The sequence below is a fragment of the Panthera uncia genome (assembly GCF_023721935.1).
Source record: "Panthera uncia isolate 11264 chromosome A1 unlocalized genomic scaffold, Puncia_PCG_1.0 HiC_scaffold_17, whole genome shotgun sequence".
Taxonomy (NCBI): domain Eukaryota; kingdom Metazoa; phylum Chordata; class Mammalia; order Carnivora; family Felidae; genus Panthera; species Panthera uncia.
In genome coordinates, this window is record NW_026057577.1 from 25,993,168 (window position 1) to 26,005,862 (window position 12,695).

The 12,695-nt window shown below is 48.9% G+C and overlaps 2 protein-coding genes across 2 annotated transcripts in view; one reads left to right on the forward strand and one right to left on the reverse strand.

Annotated features, from left to right (window-relative positions):
- The window catches only part of KIF3A (kinesin family member 3A), a 105,207-nt gene that overhangs the window by 28,727 nt on the left and 63,785 nt on the right, over positions 1–12,695 (reverse strand). The window lies entirely within an intron of this gene.
- IL4 (interleukin 4) overlaps positions 10,867–12,695 on the forward strand; it is an 8,681-nt gene continuing 6,852 nt past the window's right edge. The window contains exons 1-2 of the mRNA XM_049649167.1: positions 10,867–11,102; positions 11,373–11,420. Coding sequence (XP_049505124.1) covers positions 10,968–11,102; positions 11,373–11,420 — 183 coding nt within the window. The 5' untranslated portion in view covers positions 10,867–10,967. The remainder of the gene's footprint in view (positions 11,103–11,372; positions 11,421–12,695) is intronic.

A 12,695-nucleotide genomic window follows, 5' to 3' on the forward strand; every position in this document is an offset into this window, starting at 1 on the left:
ATGAGGGAGGACCTGTGGAGGGGGCACAGGAGCTGAGCGTCCCACAGGCTGTCCGGAGCAGGGACTGGATCGTCTCCGTGGTCCCACAAGGTCTCAGAACCTGCTGAGTCCCACTATATTTGCTGAGGACTGCCTGCGGCCTGCACTCCTCCTACCCTCTGGGCTGGCAATGACTAAGACAGCACATGCACTCAAGGTTTAGCCCCAGAAAGAAGACTGTAAGCAATGGAGGGTCTGGAGAGGAGAGCTCTATCAGGAAAGCAGGCAACTCGGGGGTGGGGGTAGGAGGTAAGAGCTCTGCAATTCCTCTCCATCCAGAGGTTCAAGAGTTTTGAGCCAGAGGATATTTGTGGAAGATTGATTTTATGTTTATACAAAACTTTTTAGCAATCCAGTCTCTGGCAGCATCACCTCTGACCCACATCCTCTGCCCAACAAGAGCATTGGCCTGTCGGTCCGAAGGAAGATGGAAAGCCTTCAGGTGAAACTCCATGTGAATCTTTCTTTTTTTTAATTTTTTTTTAATTTTTTTTTAACATTTTATTTATTTTTGAGACAGGGAGAGACAGAGCATGAACGGGGGAGGGTCAGAGAGAGAGGGAGACACAGACTGAAACAGGCTCCAGGCTCTGAGCTGTCAGCACAGAGCCTGACGCGGGGCTCGAACTCACCATGAGATCATGACCTGAGCCGAAGTCGGACGCTTAACCGACTGAGCCACCCAGCCGCCCCAATGTGAATCTTTCAAGAAGACCGGAAGTGAGGCTGGACTGGGGCAGGGTCCCTTAGGATTTCCTAAGGATGCATTTACTCCAAGTGGTAGTCAGGAGGGTGTACAGCACCAGCAAGGCCACCGGGGCCCCACCACTAGGGGTCCACAGTGTGCCACATCTGCAGGTACCCACAGCTCCCTGCCTGCAGCACTGAGACTGTCCCCAAGACAAGGAACCTGTGGTCACGGATGTGTGCAGTCAGCCAGAGAGGGCTCGGGCCCTGCCAGGAATGATGGACCTCCCAGAGCCACAGAACCAAGCCAGTGCAGGTGGCAAAAGGGAGGAGGGCCCAGCCAGGAATGAGAGAGAAAGAAAAAGATGAAAGAGGAAAAAAGCGTATGTGTCAGCTATTGTGGCTGGGAGCACCACTACCTGGGGACTAAGCCCGGGGTATTTGCTGGGAGTTTCTCTAACCATATGGTCTCACTTCTTCCATGCGAGAAGCAAACCCTGAGCAGGTCCCAGAGAGAAGGGGGGTCGGGAAGAGACAGAGTGCTTGCTGAGTGGGAGGGAGATGCTGGTCATGGGGCCCAAGGTGGGGAGCCCCTTTGCACCCCACGAACCCCAGGCCCCGGAGGTTTCACTGGAAGAGGGGCTGGGGCTCAAGTGAGAAGTGAGACACACTTGAGTTTCCGGTGAACTTGGCTCCAACACCCTCTGTTTGCTGCTCAGATGAGGTGTCAGAAAACACTTCGAGTCACTGCTGGGGTTTCTCTGAGGCTGGCCCTCTCTGAACTGCTCGGGACTCAGGAGGACAAGGGCTTTCATCTTGTTTCCTTGTGACCCGGAAGCTTGAAGGCTGCGGATCATCAAATCCATCAGCCTGTGGCTTTTTCATTATTATCAACAGGAAAGTGCCTTCTGCATATTATCTTAATTTAGCTGGTCAGTTGGAGCAAAACCAAAAATCGTTCCTCCCTTGAGCTGACTCCTTTCTAAGCCGGCCCAGCCGAGTCCAAGCTGACCATGTTCCAGGCTGGCCGATGGCCTGGGACTCACTGGCCAGTCATCTGACTTTTCCGGAAGCCCAAACCGGTGTCAGAACTGGGGACTGTATCCACGGTCACCCCTCCCACACACACGCTGCCCACTCCTACACTGAAAAATAAAAGTCATAAAGCCTCATTATCTTCATTCGTTTCTCAGCTCCACCCAAAAGCAACAGAGTAAAGGGTTTGCAACGAACTTTCCCAGATCAACTGATTTCTCAGCAGCAAGGGAGGGCCCCATGACGAAGCCATTTGAAATCCCAGAAGCAATTTTCTACCTACGACCTCACTTTCTGTTGTGCCCTCTCCCTTCCCCTGCACAATGCCTTGTGGAAAGTGGTGCTCTTAAAGCGTCCTTCAGAAACGCCCCCAGCCCGTGCACCACCCAGGCGGACGCTGCTGTGTGGTCCCCGGTGACGCAAACATCAACATTAAATATAGCAACCTTCGTCAGTTCCGCTCTCTGCATTACTTGGACAAGCAAGCAACCAAGCAAGCACGTGGCGAGGGCCATTCCTGAAAGCCAGTCTGCTGTGGAGGCTCCCGCAGACCAGAGGGTCAGCGCCCCCTTCTGAGCGCACGGCCCTAGGCCACAAGAAGCCCCAGCGATACCCTAATAGAAAAGCAATTTTTCAGGGCGCCTGGGTGGCGCAGTCGGTTAAGCGTCCGACTTCAGCCAGGTCACGATCTCGCGGTCCGTGAGTTTGAGCCCCGCGTCAGGCTCTGGGCTGATGGCTCGGAGCCTGGAGCCTGTTTCCGATTCTGTGTCTCCCTCTCTCTCTGCCCCTCCCCCGTTCATGCTCTGTCTCTCTCTGTCCCAAAAATAAATAAAAAATGTTGAAAAAAAAAAAATTAAAAAAAAGAAAAGCAATTTTTCATTTAGCATCTCCTTTTTTTGTCCTCATCTCTGTCTTCCCACCTTTTCTTTAATCAGCATTTATTTATTTCCCACTGAAGGACAAATTTAACTAAGAAAAAAAAACTAAAACAAAACAACATGAGAATGGTGTCTGGTCCATGAGAGGCTGGGAAGGGCCCCAGGATTGGACTGTTGGGGACCTGAGTTCAATTCTAAGTGCGCTGGGGGAGCTGGCTGTCTCAGGAGCGGATCCGGCACCTGCAGGGGTCCCGCACAATTCCTCCCACGGGCCCATCAGATGCTGTGTTGCCAGTGAGAGAGGAAGGCACACCATTCTTGGGGGGTCTTCACCCAGACCTGGACTGCCAGGCTGGTGCAGGGGGATACATGTGGGATGAGATGGGAAAGGTGGGTCACCAGTCCAGCTCTGAGGCTGAAGTGGCATCGATGCCTCGGGGACAGATGGAGAGGTTCTGCAGACTCCTCAGCCAGCTTTCCTCTCTCAGGAGAAGAACCTTCCACCTGCTTCTCAAAGAAGAGAAGCCAGGAGCCTATGGGGCTACTTCACCTCCATTAGAGAAGCCAGAGTGCACCCTCCTCCCCCTACTTCCCTCCTTATGAGGGGTCCTCCTTGCAACTTTGCTCAGAATCCCATTCCTTGGCCTTCACCAGGAGCTGGGGCGGAGACTACAGGGTCCAAGTAAGTCCCAGCTATGCCCCTAACTTCCCTTGCTGTTACTCAGGCCAAGTCTCAGCTCTCGCTTCTGCGAAATGGAGGTTCGTTCATTCATTCATTCATTCATTCATTCATTATCTACGGAGACCTTTACCAGGTGGTCTAGATGCTGGGGATCCATGATGAACAAAATAAGGTTACTTCTAGCAGAGGGACAGAGTCCACAAACAAGAGAACACAGATGCACAGGTGGTGGTGAGTGCACTGGCGGCCAGTGAAGTAGGGGGAGGGGGTGGTTGCTGTGAGGGTGGGGTAGGTGCTGCCTAACTGTGTGGGGAGGTCAGGATGCAGATCTGGATGAAGTGAGGGATGGAGAAAACCATTCACGTAACTAAGGAAAACGTCCAGGGAGAGGGGAGGAAGAATGCTCCTCCCAGAATCAAGGTGTAGGGAGCAGTGGCCAAGGGTGGGAGCAAGAGGAATAGGCAGTCAGGGCTCTGAGGGCAAGATAGCTTTGCTCTGGCTCCTGCATAGCAGAAGCACTCTGTGTGAAGGACACAACGTGGGGACAAGGACGGGAGTAGGAGGGCCAGCTAGGACACTCCTGTGGAGACCCAGGTGGGACATGATGGTGCAGGACTGGATATGGTCAGGTTCTGGAGATGTGTGTGTTATCTACATGATATACATTTATACATCACTTCCACAAACATTATGACATCTGAGGTTATAAATATATGGATATTATGTAACATATAAATAGTGACTGTATAATTTTTTAACCATAAGTCTTAAAATTCCTTTATTGTGGGAAATTTCAAACACATACACAAGTAACTCCCCATTACTGACAGCCCAACAATTAGCAACTCATGGCCAATTTAGTTTTGTCTCTGTCCCACCTGCTTCCTAAGTCCCGCCTCCCACCTCCACCCAAGTTTCCAAACCAGAGGCTGCAGGATCGGATGTGGGCACAGAAGGTTTGTACCATGGTGTGAGCACCATGAAGGATCTAGTTGTTGGGCAATGATCTGGGGAGGCCTGTGCTCAAGTGTGTCCCCATATAAAAAACTTTTTACTTGTTTATTTATTTTTGAGAGAGAGAGAGAGAGAGAGAGAGACCGACCACGAGTGGGGGAGGGGCAAAGAGAGAGGGAGTCACAGAATCTGAAGCAGGCTCCAGGCTCTGAGCTGTCAGCACAGAGCCCGACACGGGGCTCGAACCCACGAACTTTGAGATCATGACCTGAGCCGAATTTGGACACTTAACCAACTGAGCCACCCAGGTGCCCCAAGGGTGTCCCTGTTTAAAAGCTACTGATCACATGGGGCACTGGAGGGCTCAGTCAGTTAAGCATCTGACCTGTGATTTAGGCTGTCATAATCTCACAGTTTGTGAGATGGAACCCGAGTGGTGATTGGGCTCTGGGCTGACAGCACAGAGCATGCCTGGGATTCTCTCTCTCTGCCCCTCCCCACCCCCTCTCTGCCTGCCTCTCTCTTTCTCTCTCAATAAAAAAAAATAATAATAACTATCCACACATGGAATCCCCCACCCCCTCACAGCAAGCACCCCAGCAAAGCCTGCCCTCTCAGATGTATCCACACCACTGTTTCCATTTCATGAGGCCTCCTCCCCATTGGGCACCTGCCCCCATGGCACTCCAGAAGCTCTCTCACTGATGTCACTGATTGTCTCCTATCACTAAATCCAGTGGAAACACTTCGGCCTTATCTCACCCGCCCCTGAAGAACATCTGATGCCACTGACCACGTGCTTCTCCAAGACTCTCTCAAGCCTGCATCCTCTCCCAGCCCCCCTAGCTGCCTGCCTCCTCTCCCTCCTTCCCTTCTTCCAGCAGCACCAGAAACGCCACAGTCATTTCTTGTTCCATCTCTTCCTGAGTCCGGGGGCAGTACCGTTCTTCCCCTTGGCTTCCTCGCCGTCTGTGTCGACAGCCCAGACTCTCCTCTGCTCAGGGTCCCCCTCTTCCCTCTGAAACTGTCATCTCTGCCAACAGCAGCTCCCATGCCAGAAACCTGGGGCTCTGTGTGACTTCTCACTCTTCCTCACCCCTATATTCAGCCCATTCCAAGTGCTATGATGATGATAATGATGATAACAAAAGTTGGGAGACTTCCTACAGGCCGGGCACCACACTGAACACTGTTTTGATCACCTCATATAATCTTCCCACAGTCCTTTATTAGTTCAGTTCTACAGAGAAGTGTGGGCAGGGAAACTTTCCCGAGGTCACCTTGAGAGCAAGGGGCAGAGCTGGGACTCGAAGCACCGGGCCCCGCTGACTGCAGGATGCATGGCCTTCAGTGACAGTACATACTGGGAGCCACCCTCAGACTCATGGCTGCTGCCGCCCCACGCAATCCATGATCCGTGAGCCATGCTTCTTGATCCACGCCAGCTACCAGCTCTGAGCTCACAGTGACCTCTGACTGCAGTCCTCCAGAAGGTTCTCCTCCCAGGCTGCTGGCTCACCCAGTTCCTGCAGGGCCCCAGGGAGCGCCTGCCTACTGGCCCGCCATGAACTGTCCCCACAAACCCTCTAAGGCCTACTTATTCCAGCGTCTGCTAGATAGAGCTCCTTTGGAGGAGTCTTATTTTCAACATGAATAAGCCTGTGAGAAGGTCCTGGAAAGGGCTCTTCTCTCTGTGTTGTGTCACACAACTGACCCAAGAGGACGGAAGAGGACGCATGCAGGGTTCAGGGTAGGACAGGGCGCTGGGGATGGCTGCTGTGGCAGGACTCCTCAGCCAGGGCCTGGAAACTGGGCTGCTCTGGGTACTCTCACCTGTCCCTGTTCTCTAGGGAGCTGTGGCAGATGCCCCCTTCCTGTGCCCTGGAGCGGGAGGTTAGGTTTTCTGCAGGAGCAGTGCTAGGGGTGCTGGGACATAGCAGAGGCAGCAGCCCTGGGGTCCCCAGAATAGAGCTCCAGCAATGCAATCTTGAACTCCACACCAGCGGTGCAGCCCTAGGGCTGGCACTCCTTCCTGAGGGTCGTTTCTTTAGAATTCTGGGCCCAACCGGGAGCCTGTTCCCCCACCCTCCCAATATGTTCACCAACACCTACTTCCCTGCACTGAGTGCTCTCTGTGTAAGGTGCTCAGTGGTACCTACTTCCTGAGCGGATTCCAGAGACCTAAGTATGAGGGCTGCAGGGTGTCAACTAACGCTCACCCTCCCCAAACAAGAATAAGGCCTCAAAGACTAAAAGGGGGACACATGCAGGAGGGATGTGGGTGGGGTAGTGTCCAGCAGCAAAACTCCCAGTGGCCCTGTCAGACGCAGGTTTGCCAGGTAGAGGAAGTACCACAGTCATGGGATCAATCAAAGATACGATTAATAACAATAATAAAAATAAAAATAAATATTAATAATAATACTATCACAGAGCACACACTAGGTACCAGGCACCATTCTGACTACTTAAAAACATTAACTTATTTATTCCTCACAAGAGCCACATGAAGGAGGTACCACGATTGCTCCCACTTTACAGAGGAAGTTGAGAAAGCAGAGCAGCCAGCCCTGACAGGCGGCCTGGCTGGCCATGTGCTGAGGTGGCCTCCAGAAACAGCCACACCTCATGGAGTAATACGTGCCCAGCACTTTGCATAGAATCTCTCTCACACCTCACAGGGATCTTATGAGCAGGAGCCACATCATTCCCACTCCACGGGTGAGGAAACTGAGACCCAGACAGAGTTAGTGATCTGTCCACGGCGACAGAGTGGACAAGTGGCTTGTTTGATGGATTCCAAAACCCAGTGTTCAAAACTGTCACGTTCTAGGGCCTGAAAGGACAGTTCTGAGGCCACACGGAAGCCAGGGCTGGTTCTCAGCACTCACACAGGGTGAAGGGAAGGGGGTCTATGCCTGACACAGCCAGAACCTAGCAGAGTCCTCAACTTCTCTCTGAGCTCCGGTGCCTGTCTGCCTTGTATCATCACTGCCTGTGACTCCTGATGGCTGGGAGAGGCTCCTGTGCAGGTGGTAGCTGTCCTTGTCCCTGATGGGCAGGCTCCATCTTCCAGGCCTCTGTCCAGCCAGCTACATGCACAGTGCCATGGGCCACAGTGCAGAGAGAACAGCTCCTTTTCTCCTACCCTTCAAGGGGACCTTCCGGTCACTCCATGATGTTCTGCAAAGTTCACCTATCCCTGGATTTATCCAACCATTGAAACAAAACAAAACCAAAAAAAAAAAAAAAAAAAAAAGGCTTTATTCTGCTTCTGAGCTACTAGTTCGCATATTACAAATCTCTTCTGTTTACATCTTTGCCCCCAGAGCCTTAAACCTGGGGTGTAGCCCTCAAAAAAGGCATGTACTCAAAAAAGCCACCACTGAACACAAGGACAGCTTTTGTATCCTGCTGACCTCCCCTTCTCTCCAGCTCTCCCGCAGCCCCAAAGCTCTGACACGTGTGTTCTGCACCATGAACTCTCCTCCAGGATGTCTGCACTTTCAAGTTTTAACTTCCTGTTTTAACTTGGACCTTTCCTCAAAAAAGGGGTATGCACCATTTACTCCAAACAACAGTTTATCTGGATGTGAAGTCTCCATCTGTCCTGGAAGGAACTCAACCCTTCTTAGTAACTCTCCTCAACTCTGTAGTGAAGACCTAACTTGCCCTAGCAAGAAACCCAAATAACCCAATAAAAAATGAGCAAAGGACCTAAATGGACATTTTTCAAAGAAGATACATGAATGGCCAATAGATGCATGAAAAGATACTCATCATCAGGGAAATTCAAATCAAAACCACAGTGACATGCCACCTCATACCTGTTAGAATGATTATTTCAAAAAGGCAAGAAACCACAAGTGTTGGCGAGGATGTGGACAGAAGGAAACCCTCTTGCACTGTTGCTGGGAATGCAAACTGATACAGCCGCTGTGGAAAACAGTATGGAAAATCCTCAAAACATTAAAGATACAAATACCATATGACCCACTAATTCTGCTTCTGGAAATACATCCAAGGGAAATGAAAACGCTATGTTGAAGAGATACATGAACCCCTATGTTCACAGCAGCATTATTTACAATATGTCGAGATGGAAACATCCTAAGTATCCATTGATGGATGAGAAGATAGAGAATTTGTACACACACACACACACACACACACACACACACACGCATGCACACACAATGGAATATTACTTGGCCATAAAGAGGAAACCCCACCACTTGTGACAACATGAATAGACCGTGAAGGTGTTATGCTAAGTGAAATGTTAGAGAAACACAATACTGTATGATCTCACTTATTTGTGTAATCTTACAAAAACAAAACAAAACAAAACCCAAACACCCAAATTCATAGTAAGAGAGATCAGATCTGTAGTCACCATAGGTAAAGGGGGTAGAGGGAGGGTGAAGAGAATGACAGTGGTCAAAACAAACTTCCAGTTATAAAGTAAGTAAGTACAGGGGATGTAATGTACAACATGATGACTGTAATTAATTAACACTGCTGTATGGAATCTTGTTAAATTGTTAAGTGAGTAAATCCTAAGAGTTCTCATCACAAGGGAAAAAACATTTTTTCTTTTTTTGTTCTATATAAATGAGATGATGGGTGTTAACCAGACTTATTATGGTAATCATTTTGTAATATATATAAGTTAAATCATTACGCTGTACACCTTAGACCTACACAGTGCTATATGTCAATTATATTGCAATAAAACTTGGGGGGAAAACCTATGCAAAAATTTTAAAACGACAGCAACAAAAAAACTTACCCAGAGAGATCTGGCCTTTGTCCCAGCTCTTAGGAGGTAACTTCTAAGCCCATGGGATAAAGAATTTGTAACCGGTTCCTGGGAAGGAGCCCCTAAATCCTTGGGACTTCCCAAGGTATAAGAGTGTCAGGGCCTTAAGAGCTTATGCTAATTAGGCAACTCAGGGTAGGGACCAGCATCACCTTGAGGCCATAGTGGTATCAGCCAAACCTCCAGGGCGGAGCTGGAGGATGAGGTCAACTGAAGGGGTCAATGATCCAATCAATCACATTTACAGAACAACACCCCAGCTATATTCTGGACAGCATAGTTCAGGTGAACTGCCCTGGTTGGCAGTACTCTGTGCGCTGTCATACATTAAAGTGCTGGGGAGGTGGCATGCTTGGACCCAATGGGGAGGAAACAGAAGAAGCTTCACGTTTGGGACCTTCCTAGAACTCACCCTCTGTGTCTGTTCTTTTGGCTGGGTGTTACTGGTATCCCTTTGCTGTAACACAGCTATCACCTTCTGTATAGTACTTTCCTGAGTTCTATGGGTCACTCTAGCAAACTACAGAGCCTGAGAAGGTAGTGGGAACTTTCAAATTTTTAGCCAAACGGCGAAAAGTGAGGGTAGACTGGCGACCCTCTCTGATGGGAGAGCAGCCTTGTGGAGGCTATGCCCTTAACCTGGGAAGTGTAACCCAACTCTGCATTGTTGGTAACAGAAGTCATTGCATGGAGTTTGGCAAACCCACTGCAGTCCAGTGGAAGGATCCAAAATATGGCCGAAGGACCTTCCTCATACACTTATCTGGATCCTCTCCTTCACAAAGCACCAGGCCCTGTAATAAGCCCCAAAGCACGGGGACAACTTAGTGGTATTCTTTTCTGTGTGAACTGAGGAAATCAGTAGGGAGAGGAAGGTCAGACAGCAGGGAAAGGCAGTGGACAGGACAGAGAAGCAAAGCCTCGGGAGGAAAGAGCAGTGGTACACCAGGGCCGAGGAGTCCTGTTCCCTGAGTGAGGAGTGGGGGTGCTTGGACCTCAGCGGGGCCCTGGGGATTAGACTCAGGCAGCAGGGCAGGTTGTGGGGTGTTGACAGACAACCGACTTGTAAACCAGGAAGATTATGGCTCTTTTTCGTAATGAGCTGAGGACATATTTAAGTTCCATTTACAAAGTGGTCATTCCTGAAAACCCGAGATAGACATGTTTTGTGAAGGGGCTCCTTATCGCTAAAGGCCTATGGACTGGAGGTAATCTGGACTGAGCCCCACCTGATGTCACTCATTTTTGCCAAAGCCTAAACCTGGAGGAATGGCATGCCTGAGTGCCAAGACAGGAGAGAGTCTTTGCCCATTATGTTCCTTCTACCCAGAGAAAGAACCCCAGATCAGCTTTTCCACAAGAGCAGAGTTTCCAAGATGCCACCCGTACTTGGAAGAAGCCAGGCTGAAATACTATTCAAGTCAAACTTTCTTGATATTACTCTATCTTTCCCCAGGAGGACTGCACTAAAACAAATTCGGACACCTGTGGCCTCTTCCTTCTGTGCAAACAAAAAGCCAGCAGCAACCCCAAGCTGATAAGATTAATCTAAAGAACAAATTATGGTGTAATTTCCTATGCTGATACTTTGTAGTTAATTTTAAAAAAAGGTTTCATTTTCCTATTGGTATGATTTCACAGGAACATTTTACCTGTTTCTGTGAGGTATTTTTTCTCCTGGAAGAGAGGTGCTGATTGGCCCCAAACGAATGACAACCTGGTGTAATGAAAATTTCCAATTTCCCTCATTTTCCCTCAGTTTCAGCAATTTTAAATCTATATATAGAGATATCTTCGTCAGAATTGCATTGTTACTCTCTTTTAGTAAACGGATTTGTCTCAGATTGTCACTGCAAATAGAGATCTATTAATGGGTCTCACCTCCCAACTGATTCCAGCTCTGGTCTGCTTACTAGCATTTACCAGCACCTTCGTCCACGGCCAGAACTTCAATAATACGTTGAAAGAGATCATCAAAACGTTGAACATCCTCACAGCGAGAAACGTGAGTAAGATATCTGGCACCATCTCTCCAGATGTTCTGGTGATGCCGTGGGTATTTCTTAGACTATGAGAACATCAGGACTTCCAAAGAAGTGGATGGTTGGTGACAGACAGGGAGCTGTGCAGAGATTTCTCTGCAGGAGCTTTTTGGTCCTGAGGGATGGTAGGAAATTTACTTGGTTGGAGGGAGGGAGAACTGCCCAGCAAGGATCCCTCCGTACAGTCGGAAGTGACTCTGTCTCTTGTTCTCTCTCGTTCCCGTCGCGGCCAGGACTCGTGCATGGAGCTGACTGTCATGGACGTCTTGGCAGCCCCAAAGGTAAGAGCTATCCCAGGGTCTGCTTTGGCAGATTAGTGACTTGGGAAAGGAAGGCCACGTGTTTCTTGTTTGAACTTTTAGAAATTTCTTTTACACAGAAATTGAATGGCCCAAATTAACTATAAGCTGTTAGATGTTTTTAAAGAATGAGAATTCTGATCTTTACTCTCAAACATGTTTTGGTGTTTCTGGTTTCACTTGATTTACAAGATGGGTAATAGGAAGCTTGGATTTTGTCATCTTAAATCAGATCCTGGTCAAGGAAAAGTTCTTTCTTTTCCTCCTACACTGCAGCCTAGTACCTGGAATATAGGAGGCACTCAGTAAAGGCCTGTTGAAGGGGAGAGTTTTTCCAGCCCATACATTTCTGAAAAACCAAATACCCTCACAAAGAGAGATATGGAGATTACAGGTTGAAGGAGCTTTCATTTTGTCTAAGAGACTTCCTATGGCAACAGAGGAGGTATCGCCAGAGCCCCTCCTTTTCCGCAGCCTGGTCACCTAACAGCCCACCGGCTCCGGGGGCGGCTGTCCAGAAACCCTCAGCTGCTCCATCCTGCCAAGCCCCTTCCAGTCTGGTCCAGAACGGCCCAGCTACATGGGGACCCACACATCCCTGGCTTTGGCTGCTCGGGCATCTCGCCTTTCCGCCTCCTGTGCCGTCTCACCCCCGCCCCTCTATCTTTAGTGGGAGGAGACAGATTTGACAGCTGATAGTGCATTTTCTCTGACAAACATATGACTACAGCCATGTCAATAGCTTTGTGCACATCAGTTCCTGTTTTCATGGAAACACAAGACTGAGAATGAAAAACCCAAAGCTTCAATTTACCAGTGGTCTCCTAACCACTTGCTTTCCACGTGGACCAGAGGGGATCAGTTGGCCAGGAGTGCAGCCATGCAGGCTGGGCATGGCCACACCCCAGCACCTGGGCCAGAGGACAGACCCATCCTTCTGGGTGAGGAAAACTGTTCTTCAGGCTTTGTCTGGACGATCTCATTTCATTAAAGATTAGTCCCGGAGTCTGATACACAATAATATATAATACTATAATCATATATATAATATTGATGCATAATGTATTATTATGGAATAATATATATAATATATTATATATACATTATGCAATTTTGTCCTTTAGAATCTCATCCCATTTCAGACTCTGTCCATCAGGAAGGAGGTTGGAAGAACTTGAAGATTTTATACATACGTAGAATTCTATAATACATACATAACATCTATTAACATGTTATATATATATATATATATATATA